Source organism: Serinus canaria, chromosome 2 (assembly GCF_022539315.1).
Source record: "Serinus canaria isolate serCan28SL12 chromosome 2, serCan2020, whole genome shotgun sequence".
NCBI classification, from domain to species: domain Eukaryota; kingdom Metazoa; phylum Chordata; class Aves; order Passeriformes; family Fringillidae; genus Serinus; species Serinus canaria.
In genome coordinates this window covers 97,717,810-97,742,588 of record NC_066315.1, presented here as the reverse complement: position 1 = coordinate 97,742,588, position 24,779 = coordinate 97,717,810, and the positions used below count along the sequence as shown (strand labels likewise).

The window sequence follows — 24,779 nt, the reverse complement described above, 5'->3', positions numbered from 1 at the left end:
GTTATAAATAACAAGTGAATGAGACCCATAAGTAAAATTCTCCGCTTAAATGAAGGGTGGGAAAGTGGTAGGAAAGCTAATAAGGATCTTTTCCTGTAACCTACTATATTCATACAATTTGTTGCCTAGCAGTTTCAAGTCCCTGTGGAAATCTTCCTACTTCTTTATTTACTCACTTTCTCTTTTGTTAATAATACTAACAAATTAATGAAAAGTTCTCACTTTCTTATTTTTATAAGAAAAATAAAATCTTTCTTATTTTTATCCTGCTTAGCGCAGTTCACGCTGCAATTCTGATGTTGCAAATAATGTGAGTTTGTCTAATCCCTGCACTGTAGCACAGTCTCTGTGGCAATTAAAAAAATAAAGCAGAATAGAAGAGAATAGAAACATAAGCTAGCATCATTAAGGTTGGAAGAGACCTCCAAATTAATGAAGCTCAATCTTTGATCAAACACCACCATGTCAGTTAAACTATAGTGGCACATCCAGTTATTTCTTGAGCACTTCCAGGGATGATGGTCCCCTGGTCAGTCTGTTTCTAGGCTTAAGTACCCTTTCAGTGAAAAGCAGTCTTTGTGATGTCCAGCCTTAGCCTTTACCTGTCACATCTTGTGGCTGTGCTGTCTTGTACCATCCCTAGTTACCTGGGAGGAGAGGCTGACCCCCACCACACCACAATCTCTTTTTAGGTAGTTGTAGAAAATAATGTTCTCTCTGAGCCTCCTTTTCTCCAGGCTAAACAACCCCAGTTCCTTCACTCCTTACACAACTCATCGTCCAGACAATTCCCCATCTCCATTGCCCTTCTCCCTGCACTCCAGCACCTCCTGAGTGGGGGCCCATAACTGGACACAGGACTCAAGGTGTGTTGTCACCCGTGCCAAGTACAGGGGCCAGCTGCTGTCCTTGTCCCTCCAGACACACTGGTTTTGATCCCATCATTGCCCTTCTGAGGCACATGGGCCCACACTGGCTCATGATCAGCATTCCCAGGTTCTTTTCTGATGGGCAGGTTTCCAGCCACTCTGCCCCCAGCCTGTAGCACTGCAGGGGTTGTTGTCACTCAGGTGCAGAACCCTGCACTTTCATTGTTGAACTGACCTCAGCCCATTGATCCAGACTGTCCAGATGCCTCTGCAGAGCCTTCCTGGCCTCCAGCAGATCCAGGCTCCCACCCAGCTTAGTGTTGTCTGTAACTTACTGAGGTGCACTCGATCGCCCTATCCAAATTATTTATAGATATTAAACAGGACTGGACTGAACATTGAGCCCTGGGGACCACCACTGGTGGTTGGATGGCAACTGAATGTAATTCCAGTCACTACCAACTCTCTGAGCCTGGCCAATTTTTAACTCAGTGAAGAGTGCATGGGTTGAAGCCATGAGCTGCCAATTCCAACGTAAAACTAAACTAGATGTGTAAGTTGCCTTTAAGCTGGATTTAGGAATACATCCATCTCATGTGATCTTTTCAGAAAAAAAAAAAAAAGTTGTAGAGTTTATGAAAAGGAATCAGGCATTTATATTTCTTAGAAGTATCTCAAAATTTTGTCTTCGTTCACACTGTGACTCAGTTCTCCATCTGTAGAGTAGGATCAATTCCTTCCTGTGGTTTCATTTGTAATTTACATACTGCTATCAATGCTCCGTTAGTAAGGACTCTGATCATTTGCATAACTCAATTTCACAGTGTTGAGGGTGTTTGGAGAAAAAGTGTGTTTTTTCTGCATATATTGGAGTTTTAAAAAATGTGTCAGATTTTCCTCTGCAGTACAAATCTTAGAATTGAAGAAACATTTATGGAAGCAAATGATGATTCAGTCACTTAATATGACAGATTCTGAAGTGTCCATGCAAAGCTATGTACAATTTTGAAATGGATTCATGTTGATTTTTGACAGAATCAAATTGTAATTCACATGAATGAAGTCTTGGCTTTGCTTTCTAAGTTTGTACATACACAAAACCTTATTTCTTTTGATTTCCAAACCACTATTCCTAGAAATAGTGTACTAAAAAAAGCATCATTTAGGTACAGATGATCTCACTTTATCCACAAAGTTGCAGGCTAAAATTAGACTTCAGTAATATTATTAGCGTAGTAGCAAAATTTCTGAAGATAAAAACGTGATGCTCTGTATCCACCTACACATTTATCAAATATTTGGTACCTAAAGTAGTAATGGTAATTTAATAATAAAAAAGGCTGCAAGGTATATTTTTATTTTATGTATCATATGTGACTTTTTGAAACGTTATGAGACATGTTTCAAGCATTTGGAAATCTATGGAGAGATTTTAGTGGATTAAAGGGAGGGGGAAAAAAAGGACCAAAGACCCCTAAATACTCTGTGGAGTGAGTGTTGCAATGTCTTACTGCAGAAAGTGGCAAGCATTAAGATTTCCCATGGCAGAGTTCTTGCTCCCTTTGCCTTCATTTCAACCCTCAATACACAGCCCCAACACAATATCACTAACTGGTATGCATGTTAAAGGGAAAAATATTGTTGTAACATACTTTCTCATAGAAACTGACTGCTAAGAGATTATTTTAAAACCAGAGTTCGTTCTAAAAGCAATATTGGCAATTATAAAATGGGGGTGGGGGAAGGAGAGGGTTTATGCATAAGCTTTTGAGTGAAAAGCTATCTTTCCATTACTGTTAACATTTATTTTTTTTCTTAGCTAGAAATTTTTCTTTCAATTCAATATCAGAGTTTACAATGTAAGAACTTGAAGCTTCCCTGGTTCCTTTGAGAGATTGTGTGCATTTGTTTGATGTACTGCAGTTTTCAATATAAAACCTCAACTGGGCTTAAAAATGGGATTTTCACCTCTGAAAAGTACATTATTACAAAGTTACCATGCAATAAAAATGAACATTATAAAAATGGGCTTTCTGTGAGTTATAACTTTATATCCAGCCTCTCTAAAATAGAAGACTTGTTTTGCAATTTCCTTCAGAGGGGATAAAATTCTTACCCCTTAAAAGGAAAAGAACAAAAAAAAAATAGACAGTCCTCACAAAAGGAAAGATATGGATCCTGCACTGGATAGAATCAGATAATGCTAATGCACAGATATTAATAAAGCTGCTAAGCTCTACTCACTGTACTGAAGGACTGAAGTATATGTTGTCCATTTAACCTTCACCACTGATGTAGTAATTTGGAGTCTGTTAACCTGGTGTTCTATCACTGGAATTTTGTGCTTTTGTTATAGCAGGAAATAATGAAGGCATGATCCAAAAGCCGTTTGAACAATGCTCTCAGTATAACAGACACCAATGATAATTAGATACGAAGAAACAAAAAAAAGAAAATCTTTTCAGGTCACTTTCTCTGTCTCTCATGAGTGTGTGTAGCATGCAATTTCTTCATTACATTATCTAAGAAATGTTGAAATATTTATTCCAGGTCAAGAGCTCTTGCACATTAATCATATCGTAGATATTTTGTTTGTTTTTCCCAGATTATATTCTGCCTTAAACTCTTATTGATACCTCAGTATTCCCCACAGGATCTGAAGTTGTGTATCTCAGAGCAGCAGATTGAGGATGATGACTGTTGCTTTTGTAGACATTGCCACACCCCACAGAAGACAGGCTCTGCTAGAAAGAACTGAAAATAACATTATTGCCACTGCAATAAAATCACTTGATGCTGTAAAATCCATTTGTCCATCCATAATTACTCTCTTCTAAACACTGTCTCTACTTTATATGTACCTAGATTAAATTTTTAAAATTTATTTATTTATTTATTTTTAATAAGGATCCTTATCTATTTTGAATGCCACCAGCAGCATTGGGTACCAGAATGTATCTGAGGGAATCCTACGAAAGGATTCATGTTGCTAAGAGCAGATTTGTACTTCTTTCAGTTACTGAGATTCCCTTACTAGCGACTGGTGAAAAGCAGGCACCACCAGCTGATAGCTTTCCTGGAAGAATTTTGCTGCAATCACACTAAGGAACTTATGGTGTTTTTTCTCAGATGTACACAGCCATATTATAGAAGGCTGAACATGCACTTAGTGAGTAAGACTGTTTAGAATATGTATCCACACCATTGATAGTTTTTCATCCTTTTCTATGAGGAAATACTTTACCCATGAATGTATTTTTGGTGACTAGTCTAACAGTCCTTCATGATAAATTTTCACATGAAAAAAACACTTCTTTATGATTTCCCGTAATAAAGATCTAAAATAGTCTTCTTTAATCAATATAGAGACATGGGAGTGTCTTAAAATTAATTTAAATAGCATTTCTTTTTTCTTGTGCTAGCCTGTTAAAATGAAATTAAAATTTATATAATTTTTCCAATTACATATATGGTATAATTTTTGCCTATTAATTCAGAAAGTTCATAATTCTTTTTACTTTGAAGGACTGTGCTGTTGGAATTAGTGTATCAGAACAAGCTATTTTTTCTGCAGTCTCATGATAAATTTCCAAGTGTTTGATTAGGTATCACCGTAATCTCAACCACCCAATTTCAACAGATACATGAGGATAAACTAACTTTCCTTTCTCCACTACATAATTTTGTACATTCTGACTGAAAATATACTGTTTGCAAAAGGGTAGTGTTTTTGTTTTTTGAGGGGAAATTTTGGTTTTAATACTTTTTGTGGTTTTGGGGTTTTTTTTTAGTTCAACAAATGTTAGCCTTTTGCCTTTCACATTTTTTGGCTTATCATTTCTTTATTTACTATGCTGTTCTTTCAGGTCATAATTTTTTAATTAATAGTTTGCTTTTATTAGATAATGAAATGCCTTAAGATGTCTTAAGAATTTGCCCACTCTTTAACATTGCTGCTCATCTGGTCATATCGCTTGCCTAGTTGTTATCACCACAGAATGAAGTTTCTGAGGCATTTTCATCATTCCAACATCACACTGAATTTGCATTATGGCTATGAGGTTGTTTCATAACACATGTACTGTCCTTTAAATACAAAACCAAAATGAAAATAAAAAAAACTAATAAATATGCTTTAATAATGAATATTGATCAGTTGTATCCAGTACAGGGAACAGTATCCCGAAAAACTTTCTGTTTCAGCCAATCTGTTTTCCAAGAGCTGTGGATACTGCAGCTTTGATTCAATGCAAGAAGTAAGTGCTTGCATAATATGAGGATCACAAGCATTCCCATTTGGAGAAGCCTTTTGCTGCCACACAGAGTTTGTGAAAGTTCAGTGCCTTTGTGAGTGTGTTGTGCTGCAGTTCATTTTTCATGTTTGAATATAGACTGTTTGCAGCTGTATTATCGCATCAACATAATCGCTGACTTTAAGATGCTCATTTGGGATTTATCCGACTGTAACTGGATGAAGAACTCAGGCCCTTGTAGGTCAACAGATGTGTGTTTCACCTCTGCTGCTCCTCTGAGTGAATATTGGAATGTTTTGCAGATGCTGGAGGATTAATTTGCAAGCACATCTCAGATCCCTGTGATGTATTCAGTAGCAGAACCGCAGAAAAACATTTTTAATTTGTTTTATACACTTGGAATTATAGTTTGAAGATATAGTTGAGTAACCAGACTGTAACCTTAGAACTGCTTCAGTATTTTGCTGCTGGTTTTTAATGATTAAACTTGGAATTGCAAAGGAATAGTTAGTGGGATGTTTGGTGCAAACTGACAAACTAAGATTATAGATACAGGCTAAAAGGTTCTAATATTAACTTGATGCTTTCTTTCAGTAATGGCCTCTGTGCTAAAATTATTCTTTCCTCAAATAAAATTTTCTTCTTTCTAAAGAATCTAAATGTCCTCAAATCATAGGTGTCTCATTCGTTGTGGGGGGTACTTTTTGATTCTAATGCAGTATTTATTTGAAAAGAAACTGTATTTCCATTGAAGAAAATTAAAGCAGAAGGAGGCATAAAAAATTACATGTATTTTGCTTAGTAAGCAAAACAAACCAAAACAATCTCCAAACTTTATCTTAGCACAAAATCTTGTGGTATAAACAGTGTAATTTAAGTCATTGTCACATTTTCTACACAAATTTGTAAGAGCTTGGAGAAAAGATTGTTTGTTCAATCCAAATACTATGCAAAAACCAATAAATTCAAAAGAAATTTAAAACAGAAAAGAATCCCAACAACAATTTTCTGAATGAGACATTTTCACCTTTAAGTAACCTGTATAAATTATATTGAATTCTTATATCTGGCTAGTATGTCACATGGTATTTGCCCTGAGCTTAGATAAAATATTAATAAGACAAAAATAAGTATTAATTTCCAATGGTGAAATAATCAGTGAGAATCTTGTCCTCACAGAAGTTACAGAAAGTTATGCAGTTATCTTATAAATTTGTTTCACTCACAAGGTAGAACTATCTTTCTTGCTTAAGTCATCACAGAATATTCACTAGTGATACACTGCAAATAGTGTTTTGAGAAAGCTAAAAAATTAACCATGAACTATGGTCTGTCATCAAAAGTAATGGTTGTGTACAAACAGTATACTGAAGTAAGTATAAAATGAAGGTATACTGAAGTAAGTATAAATGAAGGTACACTGAAGTAAATATAAAATGAAGGTATTTTGATTTTATACTTGCTAAAAGTTTTGCGCAAAACAGTTTTGCGTCGACATCAATGAATAATAAAATTTCCAAAAAATTTTGCCTGTATATAGGAGCTGGATTTTGAAGCTAAGACAAGCTATACCTTGAGGATAGAAGCAGCCAATATGCATGTTGACCCTCGTTTCCTGAGTCTGGGGCCCTTCAGTGATATGACCACAGTGAAGATAATTGTGGAGGACGTCGATGAGCCGCCCGTGTTTACCTCACGTCTGTACTCCATGGTGGTGTCCGAAGCAGCAAAGGTTGGCACTATCATTGGAACTGTAGCAGCCCATGATCCTGATGCATCAAATAGTCCTGTCAGGTAATTGCAAGAGTTCATCATAATGTATTTGACCTTTGCGTTGAGGTTGTTCATCTTGTGGTGGGAGGGGCTTTGGTTACACTGGAAGTCATTAATAAGCTTTATTCCCTTGCAGAGGGAGATTCAGATGATCTATGAGTTTGCATGGTTTAACCTTTATAACCTGAACTACAGAATCTATGGGGAAAAAAAAAAAGTTTCAATATCTGTGAAACAAAGAGAAGACATTGTTTTAGAATCCCAAAGGGAAGAAATCACTTAAAAATATTGCTCATATTTATTACTCTCTAAGCTTAGGAAGAGTCTGTTATTGTCTATAACAAGTTATGTTCTATTGAATCAACCAGTATCAAAAATTATATCTATACTATACATGTATGCTTGAATAATGATTCATAGTCTGTGTGCACTAGGAATCAGAACATAATAGGACATAAATTCCCACATGGAAGCATTCATAAAAATTCTTTGCTTGAGAAAGTGGACAGGATGAAGATGCATCCTGTTCTAGTCAGAATGGTTAAAGGCTTTTGGTTTTGAAATTTTGCTGCAGCCAAATATCTTCCATTTGAATGGGAAGAGGTGTGATCACTGGAAATTCATAAACTGTCAAGGCCCTCTTCCTTTGTCGTCAGTGTCTGAAAAACCTTCAAACCTTCCACAATATAATGTTCAAAATCATTAAGAAACCATAGAAGAACTCAAATTCTCAATCTTATGTTTGCCTGTATCTAAGGTCAGAGCTCAAGGGCAACGACTCACCCCCTTAGCTACACCAGTAATGAGCTACTTGTTATTTTACTTATGCAGAGTAGTAATATTAATTCTCAAAGGAACGTGTAGAGGATCTAGAGAGTAATGGTTATAACCTAGAAACTCAGTGAATTTAAACACCTGCAGGGGGAGGAACTCATACACAATCAAAAGTTAGTGCTCAGTTTCATTTGTTTTTATTGCTCACTTAGGGCATACACAGGAAATATCTTTCTGGGTGTTTGTTTTGGTAATGTTAAGTCTTTCCTTTCATGCATTGAAAATGAACTTGGGATTCAAGTGTAATTTCTAAAGCAGAGATCTTTTGCAAAAGTACAGCATATGTTTCACTCCTAGAGGTGATGCAAGTGTTCTTTCGTTATATACTTGCAACATATTCAAAATAGCTGATTCCTATCATGTATAAACAAGTCCTAGATGAATGTTTGGCATGGATTTACTTGTGAAATTTGTCTTTGCTGTGGCAGTATTTTCTGGCACTAATGTTAGCATCTGGTGTATAATATTTGGTTACCAGAATAATTTAGAATAAGCTTAAACACAGTTCCATTAATGCAGGCCATGCTCAGAATGGTTTTGACTTATTGTAAACATAAAGATGAGTTTATTGGTCTTGATCTGGTTAATTTTTAATATTTCAGCATAAAAAATTATTATATCACCTGCTAACATCTTGAAGATTCTTTCTACTTCAATGTCTCTTGGAATTTGAGGGAGAGGAAAAAAGAAAAGTAGTGAGAATTTATATGTGTGCTTGTGAACCTGTTATGTACATGGTCAAAGGCACTGAAAGATGGTATAATTTAAAGCTGTTCTACATATGCTCTGATACATCAGAGACAGATTCACCTAAAATTGGAATGTGCTAAAGAGGATTAATACATAAAACTTTTCATGATCTGTTTAAGGAGTTTAAACTTTTAATCTATAAATAAGTATTCCAACCTCCAAACATTGGATTATATTGATACTGATTAAAATCTAGATTTTTTACAACTCAGAAAATGTTGAAATTTCAAGATCAGACACATAACCTTGACAATACCAAGAACTAGGGAAAATAATTACTGTTTTGAAAATAAGGGGTTATCTTGTAAGGACCAGAGAACTATTGATATTTGAACTAGCTTAAATAAAGGATTTAAAACCCCTGCAGCTCAAAGATTTTCAAGGGCTATGGCTGTGAGGAATTAAAGGATTAAATATATTTAAAATATTTTTTTAGAATTTGAGTATGAATACAATGCTTATAAATAAGGGAAACTGCTTGGTTCTTATGCACAGAAATTATTTTTCTCCTTGTTTGATAAGCAGATTATCCAATTTATATAACTTGTTTGCTTTTCTGCCCTCCTTCTCCGTCTCCCTCCTTTACTGCTTTTTTCCTTTTTGTCTTTCTCTCCTCTCCATCTCTTCCTTCTCCTTTGACTCTCCAAGTTGCTTAATGATAGTCTTAATAACTGGGAAATCTAAGGATTTCTAAGGGAAATCTGGCAGGAGATTGAATCTCAGCTGTGAGGCCTGCCAAGATTGACTACCTAGCAGAGGTGACAGGTAGAGTCTCATGGGGAAACTTGCCAGCCTCAAAGCAGCTGTAGAACACCGCTGACCAAATAAACAACAGCGATGGCAAGAAATAAAGTGAAAAATGGCCTACAGTTAAGACAAAATGAAAGAAGAAAAGAGAAAGTGAAAGAGGGAAAGCAGTAATCCACAAAAACTGCTATTACTGTTGTTACAACTTGTTATTCTCTCTCTCACTGTGACATAATACAGGTAAACAATTCTAATTATGACAGTTAGGAGGCAAAGATAAAAACAGTAACACAGTAAAGAAGATGTATACTATGACACAGAACAAAAAAAGCAGTTTCATAAGATCATTGTGTGTAGGAAGTCACATTTTTTCATTTGTCTTGCAAAATTCTTTCTTTCCATGTTGTTCAAAGAATTTGTTTTATATTATATCAATAACCTAATATATCATCAGTGTGTCAGTAATTGCAATGATCACACTTGATCTGGTTCAGACATTTTAATTCATCCTGAGTGTAGGGAAGTGCCCTGGAGTACATACTCGACCTAAATGAGAGTGCAAGAATCTGACTCAATTATAAATCTAATGTCAAAAATACTCCAGTTGTAAATCTGATTCTGCCTAATGAGCTGTCCCTTACTCTCAAAAGGGATATAAGAAAATCACCCACAGGTGTTTTGACCTTTTCTCATATTCTATTTTCAGTTTGCTGAGGAGCTCCTAAGGAGCTCCCCTTCCTAAAACAAATTGGGAGGTAAAGATGTGTTAAGCCAAAGAGTTCAGGCCATGAGCCTGTGTTTGTTTAATGACAGTAAAGCACTGTGAGCTGACAGTGATGACATGCAATCCCTTGACCCTAGGCTGCATCATCTTTCCTTTTTCCCCCTTCCCCTGCAGCTCTGGGTGACTCACCAGCTCAAGAGCTGGTGATAGAAAGCTCTGCACTCAGACTGCCAGCCCCATGGGATCAGTGCCCGGCTGGTACAGCCTTGTAGTAAATTCCAATTCACCTTCTCCTTTGCTGGCTCTCAGGAGGATGGTATTTGATTAATTCCTGAGCTTGTTTTACAGCATAGAGGAAGAAAGAAAAGACAGAGGAATACCTATAACCTTGCTTAAGACGACACTGTGGGAGTGTAGCCCACCTCTGTCAGTACAAGTCACTGTGTAATTCTCTCACGTTTGCAAGTGCCTTTGCCTCTCGCAATGCCCCAGGAAAACTGGACTGAGCAATGCTCAAACTAAAGAAACAGTGGAAGTGCTTTCCCTGTAATAAGAAATCAGTGAAATATTTTTACAAGCTGTAAATGAGCAAAAATGAAAAGTTTCTTTCATCCTTTACCTAGGTATTCGATAGATCGAAACACAGATCTGGAGAGGTATTTCAATATTGATGCTAACAGTGGAGTCATTACAACTGCCAAATCCTTGGACAGGGAAACCAATGCTGTTCATAACATCACGGTTTTGGCCATGGAAAGTCGTAAGTATCCATAGGAAGATTTTTATTGACAGTTTGTGTGTAAAGCTTCAGGCTTGGTTTTGATGAGCTTCACTTAGAGAAATCCTGGCAGCTGCAAACTGTGGCAGATAAAAATAACATATTGCTTAATGCAGAAGAAATCTATATGATAAAAATACAACAGTTTAGGTGTTTCCTCTTTTATTTGCTTCACACCTTGTGTATTCCTTTATCTTCTGAAAGACAAATACAAAGGAAGATGAAATATGTTAAGTCAGCAGTCTCACACTAAATGTCATTACAGGAAAGGTGATATGGAAGACAGGGGAGAGTGGTTACCCCATCTCAGTGAGGGCACTCAGAGTTGATTGCTGTTGGTCAACCTCAGCATTCTTAGAAGCCATAAAAAGGGGATGTGAATGCTAATGTGGTTTCATTTTCCTGACTCTAAGATTCCACTGTAGAAGTTATTTTGTATTTGGTATCTTTTTCTAGTGTAAGATAAAAAGTGTTAAAGAATGTAATGGTTCAAATCGATACAAGAATTCTCCTAATGCAGGTTCAAACATAAACTTATTCTGCTTTGAATACATTTTGTAAAGTGCTTTTTATATTTGAAGAATTTATATCTTCAAATTTCATCTTTATTACTACTCTGTTGGGCTGCAATAATAAAAAGTAATCAGTTCTCTGGCTTGCTATTGTAAAAATCATCACTTCTTGATTTCAGTGAGCTTAATATAACATTGAACTTGAAAGTTAAGATTTATCATTTAGTGTCTCTATGAATCTATCTTCTATTATCAAGAGTAGTGTTTTGGTCTAAAAACACAAAATAGAAAACAAAATTTTTCTGGGTGGTTGCAAAACTGATGAGCTAGACAAGGGGCATATCTGAAACAAATGAGAGTCCAGGAGCACAAGTAAAAACTTGTACTGCTTTAATCAATAGCTATGTCTGCTTGGTTTTCAATAAGCTTAGTTCACCAGAGAAAAAAATTGGTGTTGAAAAGGCTTGCTTCTCTGGCATTTCACATGTGATATAAAAACAGCCAAAAAACCCACACCTGGTGATTAATATTTGGATGCTTAAAATATTTGTTTAAATGTGGCTGCAATACACTCTAAAAAAATAAATACATGTTTGAAGTTTTGTAATTTTTTTTTATTTTGTCCTGCTGTAACATTAATATCATAATTTTTGGTAAAAAAGGATTATAGCAACTCTTTTCCCTGCTATGAAAGAGAAGCAAAATAAGTAGTGCACTCATTGATGTCCCTATGCTTACTCCAAAATATAAATATTGTTTAGGGTTAAAGTATGACATTGGACAATGAACATACTCATAGTTTAGCTAGAGATGTGTATCAGTTTAGGATGTGATTCATATTAAAGGTGTTCAACATTTTAATGACAGTATTGAAATACTTACTTGTGTGTGCACTTTAAATACTTTGGGATTTGCTTCAGAATGCAGCCTTCTCTTCTTTTCTCTTACACATAGCTGATAAAATTCTGGTTTTGACTGCTCAATAGACTGATCTATCTAAAGTTCAGAAAAAAAAAAGTTTAATCTTTAATAATCATGCTATTCTCATTATGAATAGTGATGTTCTGGCTAGCTTGGTGATGATTTTACATCATCTTGCTTTTATCCTTCCATGTGATTTGGTTCAATGCTGTGATTAGTGAGTAAGATTTCCAGTTTATCCTGAGAGTAAAATCTTAGATTAATTGAAGCAGCTGGAGTACCTAAATGTTGGTCCAAAAGATCAAGACAAGAACTTCCTTTGTATTTGAGGGAGGGCTTATAATTGATTTGAGGGAGGGTTTATAATATGATAATACTCAAAAGCATATCCAAAAGAAGAATGCAAATAGAAAAGATAATGAACTTCATGATAACTTGCAAGGATCTCCTTCTAATTGTTTTATTGGACTTTTTCCTGTAGAGAATCCAGCACAAATTGGGAGAGGCTATGTAGCCATCACAATCCTTGACATCAATGACAATGCCCCTGAGTTTGCCATGGAGTATGAGACAACTGTCTGTGAAAATGCTCAGCCTGGCCAGGTATTTCTCGATAGGTTTTATGTTTATTTTTACCAGATAATCAGCCATTGCTTATGAAAGCCTTCCAGCTTTAAGAAAAATCCTCTTATAACAGTAAGAATGAGGCTCTGATGAACAGTACAAGCAAACAGTAGGAAAGATCTGGGTATAAAAAATATTCGTTGAAAGTTGTGTTAAAATCTCTGGCTTTCTCACTTGTATAACTGATATATTTTACTTAACTCATCTAATTTTGAATAACTCTGAGAACTCATACTTTCTCAGAATTTTTGTGGGAAGTGGGAAGCAGCAATACAAAGGTCATTATGAGACTAAATGTCCACCATTCTGAAAATGAGTACACACTTTTAATCCCCCTAGAAAGTATGGACATTTGCACAATGGGGAAGTTTCCTATTTTTATTCCCATGTTTTCAACTACACAAATATCTTCCAAGTAGTCCTAGATTTAACTAAATCTACTGCTTGTTGTTTGTCCTTGGTGTCCCTCATATTTGGCCTTTTCCTCTCTACTTTGGAAGACCTCACAAAATACATGTACTTTCTCAGTCTCTCTTCCCACTTCCAGAAAACTTGTAGATGTTGCACTTGCAAAAATCCCGCAAATTTCCAGGAAGACTTTGTGCTTTTGTGCCTTCTCCCAATGTATTGTCCTTCCTGTGGTACATGTTTATTGCAGATTTCAAAATTACCTCATAATTTAAATTCTGACAACACCCACTATGATAGCTTGTGTTCATCAGAAACACAGACTATGCATGCTTTTATTGTTGTACCTTTCTGTTTTCCCTGTGCTCTGGTCAGAACTGGACCAGAGAATTGGAGTTTAAAATTTTTGTGGATTTTAAGCAGTGGTAATTTCATTAGAGGTTGATTTTGACAGAATTTTAGAAAATGAAGCAAAAAAGTATTAGTAACGAAATTTTAGAAAACAATAATAATATAATCTGCCTTTCTGTTTTCCATTATATTTTAAAAAAAAAGTACATGAATTTGAATGCTCAAAACCATCACAGTTTCCTTGTGAAAGTTTTACAACATTGGTTGCAGCCACCGATAACTACACTAAGAGCCATCCAGAAGGCACACTTCTTCCACTGCTGTGTAGTTTATTACTCCAAGCTCTGGCAAATGACAGGAGCTAACTTTCTCCTAGAGCCTGCAGAGCATTGCTTTGGCCAATAAATTTGGTACATGTAAAGAGCTGAGTCACACATTAAGAGTCTTTGCATGCTTAGGAGATTAGAAAACCAAAATTCAAAATTATTAGAACTTGAAGGAGGGTTGATATTTTGGTAGGAAACAGAGGGGTTATGCAATGTACACGTATGTATGCTTCAATGAAACCCTGATGTGTCTCAAAACAGGTGATCCAAAAAATTAGTGCAATTGATAAGGATGACCCACCAAATGGCCATCAGTTCTACTTCAGTTTAACAGCAGAGGCAGCAAATAACCACAATTTTACATTGCAGGACAACAAAGGTAAGAAAATTTTGATTTGGTAAATATTCATCAATAGCTCCTTCCATTTTCAATGCAGCATGCTTATTATGACCTACATAAACTTCTGTTCTGGCAAGGATATAGACTACAATCAGTCTGCCAAATAATTTTATCTGTAGACTATTTGTCAAAGAAATTAAGCTATTGCTTGAATTATTTAAAGCCTTGAGCCAAGCAGAGCAGCATCAAATCTTTAAGTCTTTACTTTGTTTTTTTCCATCACTCACTCTTCACAGTTTTGCATGTATTTATAGGTTTTTATCTAAATGATATTTTACCTTGGGGCAGCGTCTGAAAAATGTCCAGGAATTCATGTCTTATTAATATAACTCAGGGCATAAAAAATGAGTGCACGATAGATGGAGATGTTTTGTGATTTCTGGGGTTTTTGTTAGGTTTTTAGAAAAACAAGTCTTTTCAGTAACTAAGTATATCCCCTTTTGAAAAATGCTTTTGATAATGAAAGCTGCCTATAATATTTGCACAGACATCTCATGACTCTTTCCTCAAAGACTCCCACTGACATCCCATTTCTGTTAGTTAAAATATCTGAGAACACACTCTAATTACTGCACTCATTAGCTGCACTGCACAGTACAGCAGCTGGGCACGTGTCAGGCAGTTTAGCTATTAGCTGTAGCAAACAGAACTAAATAGACAGGGTATTGCTCTTGCACTGCTCTTTTATGGATCAGTACTTAGCCAGAGCTACAAAGTCATCCTATTAGTAAAACAAGAAAAACAAACATATGGACATTGAAGGACACAGTTTGTACAGGCAGACTTTGAATAATATTCAGTAAGCATAATGTGTGACCTAATAAAGTTCTTTCATGCAGGTCTTTATTGCCTTACTTTACATGTAGTTAATGAAATGCTTAATTTTCTTCATATGAACAGCTTGCAGTTTAAACTGAAGACTCTAATAGTAATACAATCAAAATAATAAAAGTGCATTAGAATAGGACTGTTCAGAAACCTGACATCATGAACACTGTAAAGTAGTTAATGAAAAGAGACCCTCTTCCAGAGAACTTATAACTTAATAAAAGTAGCACTGGACTTTTGTAATGCCTGGAAAATCAGTGGAGGTACAAGACACAGCAGCAGCTGCCTCATTCAACATTAGCTACTTTTATGCATCTCTCATGTGATATTATATAAAGAGGTGTTTGCATATTTTGCCAGATAGATCATAATAGGTGATGCAATAAGATAACTTTTTATGTCTGTCTATGGATAGATAGCTAAGTTGATAGATAGATAAACCAACTAAATGAACATTTCTATACATGCTGGGAGATGTAACCCCCTACCTCTCAGGAGCTCTCAATCTGTGTTGTACACAGTGAATTTTTCACATATCTTCTTGAACACGCAGGCCTTTTAATCACACAATTCAGACCACTGTCAGTCTATACATTTTATACTGATTATAACAGCCATCTTGAATCTCAGAAGAGTTTGAGAACAACTGGATTTCTTTGTTGCATGCACAATTACCTTGTTTGTGCATGCATGGGATTTTTTTTTTAATTCAAAATATATTTCATTGATCTTCAGAATCTAATCTCCTATTAATATGGTCATTGCTTCCATTAATATGATATATATAGCCATAAATAGTTGAAATAGATGCTTGAAAATTAGCTGGAAACATGTATTAGATACTTAATCCGATCACTGAAGGGTATTTTTTTTCCTTTTTACAATTATCTCATCCTGAGCTATCTATCCAGGTTGTTAAAATGTGAGCTTAGCTAAAAACAAATGGACTCTGCTCTTTTGAAATATTCTTTTGTTGAAAATAAAAATCTTCTTGCTTAGTTGTGTGTGATTTCTCAGTTGATCTTTCCTCTGCAGGTTCAAAAGTATTTGACTAGGAAAGGTAAACTTGTTGAAATAAAATCAATGTTTTTATAAAGGCTGTAGTATTTATGAGCTTGTGTTTCAGAAAAGTCACATATTTTTTAATTTGTCTTCTTATTCCTTTATCTAGATAATACTGCGACAGTATTAACCAAAAGAAATGGGTTTCGAAGACAGGAGCAGTCTGTTTTCTACCTGCCAATATTCATAGTGGACAGTGGATCACCTTCACTTAGTAGCACTAATACTCTCACCATCAGGGTCTGTGATTGTGATGCAGATGGTATTGCTCAGACATGCAATGCAGAAGCATACATCTTGCCTGCAGGACTAAGCACTGGAGCCCTGATAGCAATATTGGCTTGTGTCTTGACACTGCTAGGTATGTCTTCTTTCTGTTACCCTTATTTTCCATTCAATGCATCATGGCAAAAGATACATGCACATAAGCCTCAACATTTCCCTCTGCCCTGATTTCTGTGAACAGGAACAGTTAGTATTCAAGAAAGAACAGCATTTTGTATCAATAGCACAAAACCACCTTTAGACTGGGATTATCAATTTCGAGACTTTGTTTCTATATCAAGCTGTCTCCAGACAGATATAAGGAAATACAGTAAAATAAAAAAAAGTTTGACATGCATCAAATGCAATATTTAAGAGATAGGCAATGCAGTTTATGGAAGCATTTGGTTTAACATACTCACCATATAACCAGTATCAGTGTGTCCCTTTTTCACAGGCATAACTGGTTTTAAACATTTACTGATTTGCATACAACAAAAGATATTCAGAAAATACAACAGATGCAATTTACTCATGAGAATCATAATTAATTGACATCATTTGCAGAGTGATCTTTTGTTACTTCTGCAAATGGTAGCACAGCTGGATTTATGTTGAGCAGTGAAACTTCAACTAGATTAAAGGCAGTGGAAAAGAACAGAATGGTGTCAACATCCTAGTTTGCCTAGCATTTCTCATGTAATACCTAGAAATTAAACAGTAAATGGGAGAATAAAAGGTCAAATCAAGAAATGAAGATGCAGGATAAAGTGAGCAAAAGTGAAGTTTTGGGTTTTGTCTGAAAATTCTTAGGTTAACAGGGTACCCAGTTCAGCACCAAAGAATTTTCATCAGTGTTGCTACCAATTAAGAGATTTTTCTATTCCCTGTCTGTTCACACCAGTCTAAGGAAAGGGAGAAGACAATAGTCTTCTTATGCTGGTATAATCCTAGGGGTGTTTTATCTGCCACTGTTATCAAAGTAATTTGCATAGGTCAAATCAAGAGACTTGTGTCCAACCTTCTGTCTACGGCAGTATTTCCACCATGTACAGATATGTCTTCTTTCACACTCTGATTCATGTCACTGGAAACCATTAGAAGGCAATGTTCCTTCTGCTAAAATATTTCTAAAGGTCTCCAAAACGAAAAACCTGTTGCATACTTTTTTTACAGAGTAATAAAAATCACTACCTCTGTAACCAACTTACTCAGTAGCTATATATACATATATAGGAGGTGGCATTTCTAAAGTTTTCCATCTACGTGACATAAAAAAATCTAACACCATAAGACTTTATTCTCACTCAACACATGGTTGGGCCTAGGTTTAAGAAATGGAAGGGAATTATTGCCAGAAGTTTTCATGAACATTTTTAAATACCATTTTTCTTGTAGCATTTCTAGCCAATTTATGTACACAAATGAACTTTATTTGGACATGAAGCTAAATGCTAGAGTTCAAAAAGATATAAAAATATTCTCTTATATCAACTGGCATTAGTATCAGCAAAAAAACACCGGCTTTAAACTTTAATTCCAATATGCTTAGGAATAAAAGTCCTGTAACCATAGCAATTCATTTGAACCCAAAAGAAAATCTCACCATTTTTGTTATACATGAAAAGCTAGTTTCTGAAGATTACATAGGAAACTGCTGTAGGTACCATGCAGCTTGGTCTGGCCATAAGCTTTTCTTAAATGGAAGCAGTAGGTTTTCAAGAAGAGCACTGAGTGTAGACAAAGCATGTTGGCACAAAATAACTTGCTCATTCTACTCGGTACACCAGGGGTCAAATACAACCAATAAACCAACAAAAGAGCTTTTATTCCAGTTTTTTCTGAAGCATTCTGAACAGGGGCTTGGTAAAAAAATCTTGCATATTACCACCACAACACTGATTTTATTTGTCAAAGACTTTGGTTTTCCAAAGTCATCTGTCTGAAGGCACCAACATTGTTTATCCAAAAAAGACATTTGTATGTGCCACCATCACTTCCAGTCTGAACTGTTCCTTTTGAGTACACTTCAAAGCTGCAGGAACAGGTTAGGCTCTGTTTGTATGATAACCCTGGCTTTGAGTGCTGCATTTGGGTACCGTATCCCATTTCAGTCTCAGCCTCATGCCAGTGTCCACAAGGAAGAGGTACCCAAGCATCCCTGCTGCCCAATGAAACCCAGCTGCTTGTCTGGTCCCAGAGACTTTCTTCTTCCCTCAGTTGCTCCTAGAATATGTTTTTTGGGACCAGCTGCATGGTGGTATTGCTAGGAATTTACTTCTGCCCTTTTGTCCTTTGCATTCATTCCTGAGAAAAATGCTGAAGATCTACTAGCATAAAAAACCAGGCTTCAGCTGTTGGCAAATGGTTCCAGGACCCGAACAAAGGATGCACATTTTTGTGTAAGACTTCATCAGTGAAAAGAGGATACAGTCTACTGGATCAATTCCAAGATTAAGATGCAGTACAAATCCAGTCACATTAATCAATGTCATCTTAATGTGGGTGCCAGTTGTAATGCAGAGAAAACATGAAATTTGCATAGATGGAATTAATACATGCATTCTGGCACCAGAGTCCTCAATTCTCAACCAGGTCTTGCTTTCTTAAAGATAGTATGACATACTTTTTGATCTTGCCTCATACATCCCTATGGCGGATACATAACCATTTGTCTTTACCAAGATCTGGATTGTCTCAATGGGATTTCTTAGTGTTACTAAGAAATTTTTGTTTAAGCAAGCAATCAGTTTTAGATAAGCCCAAAGTTTTTACTGACTCTAAGAAGGAAGAACTTATTAAATTACACTCTTTTTATGATAATTGCAAATAACACTGTATAGACAATTTTTTTAAAACTAAAATAAATTTTAAAAGCTAAAAACATGTAAAAACAAAATCTCTACCTTCATACTGACTGATGGAGTTTAAATTTTAAATTTTATTTCAAAAGAAAATTCCAGTACTTTTTTAACTACTCAAAACATCTTTCCAATTATGTAGTAAGGCTGTTTTACAGAAAGAAAAAAAAAAATCTAAAAAAATCATTAAAAAGCGTAGAAAAAGGTAGTTTGATTAGTTTTGGATTGCATATAATTTTGAGGAAAGCAAGTAGAATTTTTTTTTAACTTTTCTGAAGATTAAATGGTAATTTAATTCAAGGCAATTTATTTTTCAGTTAGCATCTTCCAGAAACAGTAATTGCCTTTGTAACGATTGTTTAGCATAAAATGTTTACATAAAATCACATAAACAGAATAATCACCTGTAGATAACCTAATCACATTTGAGAGGTGAAGTATTTTGTTTGTACGGAAAGCTATGTTGTCACAATGCCTTTTTGTAATTATTGTCTTTCACACTTCTGAATGTAATCTATTATTGTCACCTATTTTCACAGGAAGACTGAAGAAAGCTTCCAATTGGAGTGGCACTAGAGTTTACAAGGATAATACATTCACAGAACTTGAAAATTTAGCTTTGAATCATTTTTTTTCAGTTGAAAGACATCAAATTTGTTATCATTATCAAAATATCCAAATTAAATCAGAACATATAACTGTGATTTGTAAACAAGAAGAAGCAGTTCTAGTCATAAGAATCCTATTCTCTTAATAGGTGCTACGTGCTCAGAATGTGACTATGTAATGTTTGTCGGGTTTGGCCTTGCAGTTTTAAAAGCAATAAATGTGTAACTGGGGGAAACCAATTAACTAGGGGTACCCAAAGCAACACTCCCTGAAAGTGGTTGAATATGAAATGCAGCAGCTATTTTCTGAAAGTAAGGGAGCTGATTAGGGTCACTCAGTGTGGGCATTTAAAGGTTACAGTCACTTTGCAAATATCAGTCCAAACTGATTAAACAACAGGTATAGGTGAAGTTTGTTAAGTGGGAATTAAATTCAAGTTTCCTGAGTCTTGCCCTCTGTAATCCCCAAACCTTATCTGACTGTACTGGCAACTGCAAGGTATAACTAAATAGGTTATTAGGGTGCTGCTTAGATGGCTGGGGATCTCCAATCATCGGCTTTATGAATCATGACACACCTAAGGCATAAACCAGTGTGCAGATCTGCTCACAGCTGATGTGGCTTATTGCTATAGTAAATTCCTGGCTTAGGGGTGCAGTGTATACAAATCATGGTAATGCTTGTGATTTAGCTCTATGCCTTTCTGTATGGCTCTGCATGTAGTCTTCTCCCTCAGGGCCTCTCATGACTTTTATGGCTTCCTTACAATTATGTTGCAGTTGCCTTGAGTACAAAAGGAGAAATTAATACTAAACCAGAGAAATACGTTCGGGTGAACTAAGCCTGACTTATTACCAGATCATACCAAAATGGAAATTTCATGGTAATTCCAGAAAGCACACTGAAATGTGTCAAAGCAAAAATCCACTCTTGCATTCAAGGGTGTTTGTTTGAAGACGAATTTGGGTGTACTGAAACTGCAAACATTAAATGCATACTAGACACATGGATAAAACTGTGCATTACCACAGCTAATATAAAGAGAAACAATTTTTTTTTTGCTTGGCTACTGTACCTATTAAAGGAAATCAATATTTCTAAAAATTTAGGTAAATCAGAAGAATTAAAATATTAGTTTAAATCAGTCTTTGTTAATAGTGGTTATTAAGACTTTATAATTAGCAGCTTAAAATGTCGATTGATTTGTTTATTTGTTACATCATATATGAAATTGGTATTGTCATTTCATCTCCTTAGAATGAGTTGGATATATCTGTATGGAGCCAATCTAATGCCCTCATTTGTGCCTAAAGGTTTTCCACCGTATTATTCCTTTTCTAACAATCATTAAATTAGGTTTTTAGAAGTTCAAACAGTCCCTAATTACTGACTTTATGTCTTCTTTTTTCATAAATGCAGGAAATAAAAGCCCACCATTACTTAATGAGAAATGAAAAAACTTGGAAACTATTTGCATTTGATTTAAATAGCGGTGAAAATTGTTTAGGGCTTGTATTAATTTCTGCTGCTCCTGCAATGCAGCTAAAGCTTTGTTCATTTAGAGGTTAAACTTTATTGTTCATGGCTGCTGGAAAGGCTAGAAATTAATAATCTTATAAAGTTATCTAAATGCTAAAATATTTAACCTTTAGAAAGACTCCATATTTTTCTTGGCTTCGAGCAAGTGTGAGAGATAGAAGGAACACTGTATAAAACATTCACTGTATCTTGATTTTTATTGTACCTTTAGGCAGACCTTCCTACTAAGTTTCTTATTTTACACTTATTAGCATGTCTTTAACTTTCAACATGAAGTATGTTAAGAGGGACAGTAGAGTAAAAATGCATTTATTGAGTGAAATAAATTATTAGCTGCTTACTTATATGACAATAAAATGTGGCAGTAAATTTTAAAAACAGTAATTAAGCAGTTATGTCAATAGAAATCTTGTTTGAAATATCTATTTGTACTGTCAGCAATGTAATTTCACTTTAAAATATCTTTTACAATAAGGGAAAACATTAAGAGTGGAGTGCAGTTGTATCTGATGACACTTTTATGTTCTCTGCTGTATAATTTACAGCTTATTATACTAATATTGGAATGTTTTGAAATTTCACAAATGTCACTTAAAAGGTCAATATTTCATATTATTAAACTGCTTATGTAAATATTGTTAAAAGCAAAATGCCCCAAACTAGAGGCTTCTGAATTCAATACATAAAGGATGAATCAGGTAGATGCCAGGGGCAAAAACCGTGAAAGGGTGATGCTGGTTACGTAGTAATAGAGTCATGAGACATCTATTACTAGATGGATTATTGGATATGTGCTTGGTAGCTACTGAGAAAAGAGGAAAGAATTGTTGCCTAATATATTTGTCAAAAATTTTAGGGGAAAAAAAAAAGTTCTTGTAGCTTTATTTTTAGACATGTGTGCTTCCAAAGGGAAAGAAAATTAGTGCAGAAAGGCATCTCTGGCTTTAGCCAATTCCAAATAATACCACAACATCTGTAGACATATACAGCTTTCTTGTATGTACAATTTACTGGTTTATCCTAGCCAAATGGTCCTAATATTAAGTAATTCCTCACAATTACTTGATTGATACTGATTTTAAGATCACTCCATGAAAAGGCTTTCAAGAATGGTATTCTCAAATCATGCAATTTGTGGAGACCATTTTTGAGACTACCTAGGGAACCTCAAGCTTAATTTTATCTCTATCACCTTTTAGCTTTTGTTTTTCCATGTTTCTACAGCATTTAATTAGCATTGTAAGTAAAGATTGAAAATGTTATCAATGCATATAATCACATAATCTTAACATTAAAAATAATCATAAAATCAGAAGAGATTAATTAAATGTGGAATGACACTTTTCAATGTACTGTTATTTTTTCAATCATAGTGATGCCTGTGATTTCCTAGGAGTGTCATTAACTCAGCAAATGTTATCCAGATGCTACAGTATAGAATTAATTATTTTCTAGGAAGATGATTCACGCTCCATCATGTCCCACAGATGGATGCAATATTCACAGTATTGCTTCCGTATTTTTTGTGTTTCCAGTGATGTTTCTCTACCAAAACTGTATTAGAACAAGAAGAGACTTGAGCTACTTTCTTTCAGTGCTATTGGCTGCCACTGGAGTTTAGTATTACCCTTTAAGCTGAAAGAAACTTTAGGGTTAAAATTAAATAATCAATTACATTTCTAGTACTGGTGCATCCAGTAAACTGTAGTCATAGCAGTTGTCATTAGATGTAAAGCGTAAATCTCAAGTGCAGTACTTTGCACTTTTCAGGAAAGCAAGATCTTCTGTAGAGGAGGTTTTATTCCATTAACTAAGACAGTCTTATTTTATACATTACTTAAAAATTTGATGTTCTCCAATACAGAATTTTTAAACTTTATTTTTATTTGGCAGATATTGATCATACACTTTAATGCTGTCACTTTCCAAACGATGGTTTTTAAATTCTATTCTGTCAATTTATAAATGTGCTTTTATCACTTGGGCATTTAAGAGTTCAAGAAAAGCTTTTTGATTTTTTTTTTTAATTATTATAATTTCCTGGCTGTGAGATTTTTCATAGTCAGACTTAACCAGTACTGAAATTTATGTTTAGCAGACAATATAGCATATTAGAATTAGAGATGAAGACGCTAATCCTGAATGATTTGGGAAATAGATTTTTAGGGTCTAAAAAGCTTATGGCTTGAAAGTTATTTCATAATCTGCTAGGTTTCACATCTAACTGCACAAATTTCTTGCATCTAACTGTATAAATTCCTTGGGTCTTTGTCATATAAATTAATGGGTACTTCCATAACATAGGGAAAAATATGAGAAAACCTCAGCACTGCTAAAACTTTAGCTTTTCTGTGTTCCAGTTCTTGTCTTGCTGATTGTCACCATGAGGCGACGGAAAAAAGAACCTCTCATTTTTGATGAAGAGAGAGATATCAGAGAAAACATTGTCAGGTACGATGATGAGGGTGGTGGAGAAGAAGACACAGAGGCTTTTGACATGGCTGCCTTGAGGAACCTCAACATCATGCGAGACACCAAGACCAGAAGGGACGTGACGCCTGAGATTCAGTTCTTGAGCAGACCGACTTTTAAAAGTATCCCAGATAATGTTATTTTTAGGGAATTTATCTGGGAAAGACTAAAGGAAGCTGACGTGGACCCCTGCGCGCCGCCCTACGACTCCCTGCAGACGTATGCATTTGAGGGGAACGGCTCGGTGGCGGAGTCGCTCAGTTCTTTAGATTCCATCAGCTCAAACTCTGACCAGAACTACGATTACCTCAGTGACTGGGGCCCTCGTTTTAAAAGGCTTGCAGATATGTATGGGACTGGACCAGAATGCTTATACTCCTAGCCTTGGAACCTTTCTCTGAAAATGCACTGAAGAATACTAAAACAGAAAACTCAACCTGACAGACTGAAGAAAGTTGTAAATATTTTCCCATTTTTAAAATTTTAGGTTGTTGGCTTTTTTTTTTCTTGTTTTTGCCTTGGTGGAACATATCTTCATTAGACTTGTCCTAGGGACTGCACTGACCACACAGAATATGAGCATTGGTGGCATTTTTGATAAAATGAAATGCTCAGCCACGTTCAAATAGATAGCAACCCTCAAATGCCTGCAGAGGCAACTCACTTTCAAGAATATGTTATACAGTCACCTCAGCGAGCTGGTGATACTCTGTAGATGCCTTCACAGTATTACTATATTGAGAATACAGTCTCTGTTTTAAGAAGAAATAAATTTTCAAATATATAACTCAATACAATATTACAGTACATTGTATTTACACAGGCAAGTGTTTTTTAGCAAATTTTCCTTACTCTGTGCATACAGCATACTAGA

At 35.3% G+C, this 24,779-nt stretch overlaps 1 protein-coding gene across 1 annotated transcript in view; it reads left to right on the top strand.

Annotated features, from left to right (window-relative positions):
• The window catches only part of CDH7 (cadherin 7), an 81,173-nt gene extending 56,708 nt beyond the window's left edge, over positions 1–24,465 (top strand). The window contains exons 7-12 of the mRNA XM_050971114.1: positions 6,663–6,916; positions 10,574–10,710; positions 12,643–12,764; positions 14,132–14,249; positions 16,270–16,521; positions 23,794–24,465. Of these exons, the coding sequence (XP_050827071.1) occupies positions 6,663–6,916; positions 10,574–10,710; positions 12,643–12,764; positions 14,132–14,249; positions 16,270–16,521; positions 23,794–24,287 (1,377 nt within the window). The 3' untranslated portion in view covers positions 24,288–24,465. The remainder of the gene's footprint in view (positions 1–6,662; positions 6,917–10,573; positions 10,711–12,642; positions 12,765–14,131; positions 14,250–16,269; positions 16,522–23,793) is intronic.
• Positions 24,466–24,779: the final 314 nt, after the last annotated feature.